Here is a 9,536-nt window from a genome sequence, read left to right on the forward strand (position 1 = left end):
CTTGAGGGTGAGTAAATGATGACAGAATTGTAGTTTTTATGTGAATTATCACTTTAAATGCTTGAAATTTGAAAGTGGGGTCCAAAGGTGTGAGACATTGAAAATCTAGGCTTCATAATGTAATCTAAAAATGGAAATACATACATTTTCAGAATTTTTTAAAATTTCTGAGTTGAGTTGAAAAAACAAAGTAACTTTTGTTATTTAAAATGAAGTGATACAAAATTCTGCACAAGCCTTATACGCTACTAATCAAATAGCCTTATATTTTACAATGACAATATTTACAGTAACTTCTATGTATAAAAGGTCACATTTCCTTCCTTGTATGTTATTTTCCACTCTAGGCCTCCAACCAGACTGACCTAGAGAACTGGGTAACTGCCATTCATTCGGCTAGCGCATCTTTATTTGCGAAACGCTACGGGAAAGAGGACACACTGCGTTTGTTACGTGGACAGATCCATGGTCTTCTCCAGAAGATCGACATGGACAGCAAGATGAGGAAAATGGCAGAGCTGCAGTTGTCCATCGTTGGTGACCCCAAAAATAGAAAGGCTATTGAAAACCAGGTAAGCAACAGTTAAATCCAGTTTGTTGGAAGTGTGTCTAAATACTGTATGAAGTCCTTTTTTGTCTCTTTTTTTTATAAATTTTGACTGACCAATTTATTGATTTATTCTTTTAACATGAAATGTGCTTGTGTGAGATAAAGACTGAATTTCTTAGAAACAATTAAGGTGCAGCTGCACATGCAAACATTTGAAGTTTAGTGCTTTAACTACGTCATTACGTTTGATGCTTTGTAGTGAGATGTGTATTTATTGACAAGGTTGAGAATGTACCAAGCTCTCCATCTTGTCTGAAACATCGGTATAAATCATTGAGGGCTTTGTCATGTTAACAGAAGGCATGCTAATCTTACCGCCACATACCACTTTAGAGGTTGCATGACTCACATAGCTTTATTTGACCAATGGTATTAGTAGTTTTCCCACTGCCTGATAACAGTCATGTTAATGCTTCATGGGAACCTCTGGAGCTGATGCAGAGGTCAAAAGGGGGAGTTAGTGGGGTGCCAGGCACTGGATGAGAGATTTGGTAAAGGGTAAAAGGTTAGAATTGTCTGAGAAACTGGGTAACTTTGAAGTGTTGTCTCCACAAATCAGTTCCAGCTGGGCGGTTTGAAGTCTCCATTGACCCCTGATCAGATTGTGTGAGAACTTTTAACTGTTTTTTTTTTTTTCAACACAGGTTGATTCTGGATCAAATTTCATGGGAGACCATTAGAACAAATTTCTCAAACAGGCTCCAAAGACTCAGTCAAGCCAGTGTGTTCCTAATAGGCTCTAAACTACAACGAACATGCCTCTCTTTTTGTAGTAATGGGTGTCCAATGTTGATATCCAGTGTCGCACTTCTGAAAGGCTCTCCTGGGCTAGCATAAGATTCCCATGAGTTAACAGTGCAGTGTCTGTCCAACCTCATTATACTTGTTTTAATGATGTGAGGTTGAGTTGGGAGAATTTAATAGACCAAATACCAAGAAACTTTAATGACACAGTGTTTCTAAACTCATTGGCAGTGGTATGAATGATGCTGGGAGCCCAAACCATACAAACAATGCACAAAAGCAAAGTCTGTGCAATGTTAATATTTTTTTAATCCATTGTTGTCAATTATCGCTAAATTAAATAATTGTATTGTTTATGTCTCAAAAATAATAAGTGAAGAATATACAATAATAGCTTTCCCCATTAAAAGAAAACAAACCCCATCATTAGTGTAGACAGGCTTTTATTAAGCACAGCCTTAAAATGGTACATTACATTACAACAAAACAAAACAAATTCTATTTTGTCACACGTCAGTCAGACAATCTCTTCCTGTTTAAGTGGGCGGTTCTTGGCTGCAATGTAGACCAGACAAATGGTGTTTGGTCAGATGCTTAGCTATATGAGACTAGTGTTATAAAGTTTCATCAGAAAACTGATAATGTGCATAGAGCTGTGACTAATAATCCTGGCATTTTTTTTCCTTTCCTCATCTGTTTTGTCAAAAGAGCAGAGCACTAAATCACTAAGTGGTTTCCTCTGTTTTTTTTATTACATATATTAATGGCAATTGGAGATTGGAGAAAAACTCCCTTTATGCCCTCTCACATCTGAGAGCAATTACAGCCGCAAAGATCCTTTAATCATGCTGTTTCTGCCACCATAGATCACAAATTATCAGTGTTGGGGAGTAATTAGTTACATGTAATGGAATTACATAATTTAATTACAAAATAAATGTAACTGTAATCTGCTACAGTTACTAAAAACAAATGGGTAATTAAATTACAGTTACTTACCGGAATTTAGGACACAGAATAGGACACATATTTATTTGATAACTTTTATTTCCTATTTGGGTTTATGTATGCTTTATTTTTTTAATGAACTGTTTATTCCTGTGCCCAAAGCATTGTTAGATGTCATAGCTATACATAGAATTTTTTGTATTCTGTATTTAACCTCATAACGATCTCAAAGTAAAAAGAGGTGCTAAAGTCTGATTTTGTGGTGGCTGTGTCTGAGAAACTGGGTAACTTTGAAGTGTTGTCTCCACAAATCAGTTCCAGCTGGGCGGTTTGAAGTCTCCATTGACCCCTGATCAGATTGTGTGAGAACTTTTAACTGTTTTTTTTTTTTTCAACACAGGTTGATTCTGGATCAAATTTCATGGGAGACCATTAGAACAAATTTCTCAAACAGGCTCCAAAGACTCAGTCAAGCCAGTGTGTTCCTAATAGGCTCTAAACTACAACGAACATGCCTCTCTTTTTGTAGTAATGGGTGTCCAATGTTGATATCCAGTGTCGCACTTCTGAAAGGCTCTCCTGGGCTAGCATAAGATTCCCATGAGTTAACAGTGCAGTGTCTGTCCAACCTCATTATACTTGTTTTAATGATGTGAGGTTGAGTTGGGAGAATTTAATAGACCAAATACCAAGAAACTTTAATGACACAGTGTTTCTAAACTCATTGGCAGTGGTATGAATGATGCTGGGAGCCCAAACCATACAAACAATGCACAAAAGCAAAGTCTGTGCAATGTTAATATTTTTTTAATCCATTGTTGTCAATTATCGCTAAATTAAATAATTGTATTGTTTATGTCTCAAAAATAATAAGTGAAGAATATACAATAATAGCTTTCCCCATTAAAAGAAAACAAACCCCATCATTAGTGTAGACAGGCTTTTATTAAGCACAGCCTTAAAATGGTACATTACATTACAACAAAACAAAACAAATTCTATTTTGTCACACGTCAGTCAGACAATCTCTTCCTGTTTAAGTGGGCGGTTCTTGGCTGCAATGTAGACCAGACAAATGGTGTTTGGTCAGATGCTTAGCTATATGAGACTAGTGTTATAAAGTTTCATCAGAAAACTGATAATGTGCATAGAGCTGTGACTAATAATCCTGGCATTTTTTTCCTTTCCTCATCTGTTTTGTCAAAAGAGCAGAGCACTAAATCACTAAGTGGTTTCCTCTGTTTTTTTTATTACATATATTAATGGCAATTGGAGATTGGAGAAAAACTCCCTTTATGCCCTCTCACATCTGAGAGCAATTACAGCCGCAAAGATCCTTTAATCATGCTGTTTCTGCCACCATAGATCACAAATTATCAGTGTTGGGGAGTAATTAGTTACATGTAATGGAATTACATAATTTAATTACAAAATAAATGTAACTGTAATCTGCTACAGTTACTAAAAACAAATGGGTAATTAAATTACAGTTACTTACCGGAATTTAGGACACAGAATAGGACACATATTTATTTGATAACTTTTATTTCCTATTTGGGTTTATGTATGCTTTATTTTTTTAATGAACTGTTTATTCCTGTGCCCAAAGCATTGTTAGATGTCATAGCTATACATAGAATTTTTTGTATTCTGTATTTAACCTCATAACGATCTCAAAGTAAAAAGAGGTGCTAAAGTCTGATTTTGTGGTGGCTGTTCTTTAAAATTAAATTATTATAAAAGTGACGTGACATGTGGCCAAGTATGGTGACCCATACTTGGAATTAGTGCTCTGCATTTAACCCATCCAAGTGCACACACACAGCAGTGAACACACACCGTGAACACACACCCGGAGCAGTGGGCAGCCATTTATGCTGCGGCGCCCGGGGAGCAGTTAGGGGTTCGGTGCCTTGCTCAAGGGCACCTCAGTCGTGGTATTGAAGGTGGGAGAGAGCGCTGTACATTCACTCCCCCCACCTACAATCCCTGCCGGTACAAGACTCGAACCCGCAACCTTTGGGTTACGAGTCCGACTCTCTAACCATTAGGCCACGACTTCCCCCACTTTAATACAAGTGATGGAAGGATTTAGAAATTCTGAATGTAATCAGTGTTGAGTACTACTGTCAGGTTAACCCTGCCTGCTTTAAATGTTTCCAAATTATTTGAAAAACTGTTTAGAATGTGTTTAATGAATGTTTAGAAAAAAATATAAGAAATGTAGAAATTAAATCAATTTAATCAAATATAATCAATTACATTACTTTAATAAAGTAATTGAAATAGTTACACTACTTATTACATTTTAAATAGGGTAACTTGTAATCTGTAACCCATTACATTTCCAAAGTTACCTTCCCAACACTGCAAATGATCATTGTGCGAAGCAGTAGTTTGTCACCTAGCGGATGAGATGCCTTTCCTCAGTAACACTTTTTTTTAATTTGCGGACAGATCCAACAGTGGGAACAGAATCTTGAGCGCTTCAACATGGACCTTTTCCGCATGCGCTGCTACCTGGCCAGTTTGCAAGGTGGAGAGTTACCCAACCCCAAGAGCCTGCTAGCCACGGTCAGCCGCCCGACCAAAGCTGCACTAGCCCGTCTGGGAATCTTCTCCGTGTCCTCCTTCCATGCACTGGTTAGTAGCCATTAAAAGAACACAACAGTGACAGCCCACTTTTTGAGTGGTTCCAGAAATATGTCTCATTCATTTTCTCCATTAGGATCTCAAAGGTTTAACAAGTTAAATCAAAACTGAACAAACTATTTGAATATAATTTGAAGACATAGGTACTAAGCCGAAAACTATGTAGCAGTGAACTCATCCCATGCAGTATTGCAAATTCTGTGATGGAATCAAAACAACAGTATAATTTAAAACAATTAAATAATAGATATATTAAAATAAGATTAAAATATATTAAAATATAATGTATTTGTCACCTTTATTTATATAGCGCTTTTAAAGGGGTCATATGATGCTGCTTAAAAGAACATTATTTTGTGTATTTGGTGTAATGAAATGTGTTTATGCAGTTTAAAGTTAAAAAACACATTATTTTCCACATACTGTACATTATTGTTTCTCCTCTATGCCCCGCCTTTTTGAAACGCACATAGTGAGGTAGATATGTGGGGGCGTGTTAGAACGAGCCGTTTTAGGTAGGTGTGGCTGACTCTGAACTTTTATAAAGAATATTTTAACTCTTTGGATTTGAGACTTTAGTCTTTGCAACTTTACAGATCTTCTTTATGCACCAAGAGCTTGTAACACTCCAAAGAGAAAGGAAAAATTGAAATCGCATCATATGACCCCTTTAACAATACAGATCGTGTCAAAGCAACTTTACAGCATTAAATAGGAAAATATTGTGTCAATAATGCAAAATGACACTCAATTTTCAGTTAAAGGCAGTTCATCATTGAATTCCATGATGTCATCATCCAGCTCAGTTCAGTTTAAATAGTGTCTGTGCAATCAAGTCGACGATATCGCTGGAAATTAAGTGTCCCCAACTAAGCAAGCCAGAGGCGACAGCGGCAAGGAACCGAAACTCCATCGTTGACGGAATGGAGAAAAAGCCTTGGGAGAAACCAGGCTCAGTCTGGGGGCCAGTTCTCCTCTGACCAGACGAAACCAGCAGTTCAATTCCAGGCTGCAGCAAAGTCAGATTGTGCAGAGGACTCATCTGGTTCCTGTGGTGTTGTCCCAGAGGCCGTCTAGGAGACAAGGTCCTCACTAGGGATCTGTCTCTGGGGCTCATCTAGTTGTCCTGGTCTCCACTGACATTCAGGGCTGTCGAGGTCATCTGTAGGTTCTGATCCACCATCTGGGCTGGATACGTACTGGATCCGGGTGACTGCAGTGATTTGTTGTTTTATTGCAAAATGTTAACACATATAATTGGTTGAGAGCATGGGAGACTAACTTGACTGTCATGCGCAATGCTTCATGGAAGTGGGTGGCTGCTGCTGAGCTCTTTTGGCACAATTCACAATTTCTATGGCAACAACAGCTCTCCCTCTCTCTGATTGATGGATCAGGGCTGTGGGGTAGTCTAGTTGTTGACAGGGAATTCAGCTATTATACTCCTTTTTAAATGAAGTTGAAATTATTCTGACAGGTTTACTGTATACGTCATTGTAAAAAAAAAAAAAAATTCTTTACTGAAAATTAATTTGATTTTAACTTTTGAAACCTGAAATTACTATGAGAGGAAGCTGTTACACTTAATTTGGAACATTTCATTTCCAAAAATGGAATACTTACCTAGTTACCATTACAGCCAGTCTCTTTGTTGTCGTACAGATCTGTTCCAGAGATGAAGCCACAATGCGAAAGCGTTCTCTGTCTCTGTCCCACCGAGGTTGCAGTAAGAAAGGGGTCTTTTCCTCCCTCAAGGGCCTGGATACTCTTACCAAGCGAGGTCATGAAAAAAAGCCTTCAGTCTCACAGGTACTACACCCACTCTGTCTGCTTTAAACAGTCGTGACTGTGTGCTGTAACACAAGTGCTTGGAAAGTGCATTTGCATATCAATTTTTCTACCTTTTATGTTTTGAAACCCATGCATCAGGCTGGTGGGAAATTCCTCCCACAGGTGCAAATAACAGGACATTGATAAATAAAGACTCTCTAAAGGTAGTAATTACAGAGCTGGCAGGATTAAAAATGCTGTTCGTTTTCCCATCTCCTCCTCCTTTCTCAGAAATGCACCAAGATAATAGAGCTATTTTCAGATGTAGAGTTTCATATCTGGTTACCAAGTGTAAAGCCTTGAGACACTGATGAAGCTGATGATGTTTCCTCCCCGTTGAGATCTTAATGCAGTGCGCTAATAATAGTGGTGAATTAGCAGTTAAGGATCTGCGCTGGGCTGTTTGTTTAAATCTAGAGAGGGTTGACCCATGAGCCGGAGAATTTTATAGATTTTCTGTCATGACCGTGCCCTTGAGCAAGGCATTTAACACCAAGTTGTTGCAGGGGGACTGTCTCTACATTTAGAGTACTATGTGTGTTGTTTGGAATAAAACGTGGCAGCTAAGTAAGTCACTAATGCTTGTTTTGTGAGTCTGTTGCACTTCTTTACCACCTAGTAAACCATCTTGGTCTGTATAAAAATTGTAGATCCTTCATTTTGTCTTTTTATTTAAAGGATTTCATTGATTTGAGCTGCTGTTCTTACAGTGGTCTTCCTCAGGTAAGGGACACTAGTTTTCTAGACCACAGCTAGTATAGCATGGCTCCTTATAGAAATATTAATGCTTCTTAATTTCGACCTCCTGTCAATCCTGCTATATTCCAAAATGATCCCAGCTTAGCCTATTAGGTAAGGGGGGAAAAAATAGGTACAGTGTACATATTGTGTTCATGTTGAGTGCTGCTTTTGAGGTGGGATATGGTTAGGGTTAGGGACATTTGGTGGTATGGTTAGTGTTGGTTAATAGAAAAGGGTAGGGCCAATAGTGTAGTTACAGATGTATTTACATGCAGTTATTTCATAAGTACAATGTAAAACATGTATGTGCACAATAAGTATGTTGGATCAAATTAATAAATTAAATGCAAGTACATAGTAGTTAAAGACACTTAATATAAAGTGGGTCCCAAAAACTAGTAAGCTGCCTACCTAGAAAACACTTCAAGGCAGTAATTTTGGTTCGCAGGTTGCACATGCCCTTCTCATATAAAGCAATTCCAGAATGAATTGCAATGAGCAAACTGGCTCTACATTGACTATATTTCAAAATGATATGATAAAATACACCTCTAAATGTTCTTATACACCTCTGTAAATGCCTTAATTCACTTTATCTAATTAATTGAAATGTTCATAAGGATAACAGCTGGAAGGAAAATATTGTTGCAGCCTCTAGAAATCAAATTAATAAAATTATTCATTGTAAGCACAGATTTTATTTACCCCACTCAAATGTTTTCAGAAGAAAATCATTTCATGTCCAAACTACCAGTTTTGTTCCCGATAATCACTTGGTACATGGTGGTGACCTTCCCTGAGGTCAGTAGCTTCTGGGAAACCATCTTAAAAATGTAGCTTGCTAGACTTACTGTGCCAAAAAATAGTGCTGAAAGATTTGCATGACTTGCATGCTTTTTTGGTTTTTGCTTTTTATATGGGAAAATCAGTTTCACCTCTAAAAATGTGTCTCCAAATGAGATTCATATGCAGTTAGGTTTTCCGTTTTAGAAGTCAGCTGTCTATGTAGAAAGTAGACGGCATAACAATTCATAAGCCTGTTCTTAATTGATGAACAAGTGATCCCAAATTGTAGTTGTCCCATCTTAATTAATGCACATTCTTTTGCATAAAGAACCCATTGGCAGAAATTTAACAATGAGTCTATGCAAAAAATGCCACTGAAAGTAAAAAAAAAAATGCTCCAGATGTGAAGCGCCAATGGCCCCATAATAAATAGTTTTATTAGTTTTGTTACGACATTTAATACATTTCATAAAATTTTACACAATAGGCCTAAATAGTTATGAGTTAAGACACTGCAGTGTCCAATAAAAAATAATAATATACTTAAGTATTTGACATAAATTAACAAATATGTTATGTGTTCCAAAAAAAAGTCACTGAAAATCAATTCCATAGACCAAATATTGGCCCTTAATAAAAAGTTAAATTGCTCATTTCTGTCACTAAGTGAATCCAGTAGTATCTTAAGTGAGCGAAAGGTAAAAAAGTCTCCAATCACTGACATGAAGTCCCTGTCCCTCCCTGACATGTGTCATGTAATGGGAGATCCAGCCGGCTTGGCTAATGAGCCCCAATTTCATTTCACACCACAGAAGGCAGAGTTGTGGAGACAGACAGAGGGAGAAATGTATTATGAATTATTAAAAGCCATATGTGGTAAATTGCAGCCTGCTGTACTCTACCCCGCAGCGACACACAGATGGTTGGTATAACAGCCTTATGGTAGTTGATAAATATTAAACAGGCCAACCTTTTGCCACTGTGGTAGCCATCAAGCCAAAGTGTCTTTTTTGTCTCTCTTCCTCTCTTTGCCTCTCACTGAGTTTGAGAACATCAGTCAGTCTTTAAGCCTACGTTTGGTCTTGCTTAGAAGCAAATCATTTGTTCTTCATCTCTTGACTAATCCTGTTTAGACTTTAAAATTGGGTCCCCAGTCACTAGGCCCTCCTATGCAGTTAACACATACAGTTTCTTAATGAGATGAAATGGGGGGGGGGGGGCGCAT

The 9,536-nt window shown here is 37.6% G+C and overlaps 1 protein-coding gene across 5 annotated transcripts in view; it reads left to right on the plus strand.

Moving 5' to 3' along the window:
• The window catches only part of tiam2a (TIAM Rac1 associated GEF 2a), an 82,358-nt gene that overhangs the window by 35,125 nt on the left and 37,697 nt on the right, over positions 1-9,536 (plus strand). For 3 of the 5 annotated variants that reach the window (XM_016475874.1, XM_016475876.1, XM_016475875.1), the window contains exons 6-9: positions 348-572; positions 4,760-4,945; positions 6,617-6,763; positions 7,463-7,507. In XM_016475874.1, coding sequence (XP_016331360.1) covers positions 348-572; positions 4,760-4,945; positions 6,617-6,763; positions 7,463-7,507 — 603 coding nt within the window. The remainder of the gene's footprint in view (positions 1-347; positions 573-4,759; positions 4,946-6,616; positions 6,764-7,462; positions 7,508-9,536) is intronic. The other 2 variants (XM_016475877.1, XM_016475878.1) reach the window with 1 other exon arrangement.

Source organism: Sinocyclocheilus anshuiensis, unplaced genomic scaffold (genome assembly GCF_001515605.1).
Source record: "Sinocyclocheilus anshuiensis isolate Anshui unplaced genomic scaffold, SAMN03320099.WGS_v1.1 scaffold1290, whole genome shotgun sequence".
In the NCBI taxonomy this organism is placed as follows: Eukaryota; Metazoa; Chordata; class Actinopteri; order Cypriniformes; family Cyprinidae; genus Sinocyclocheilus; species Sinocyclocheilus anshuiensis.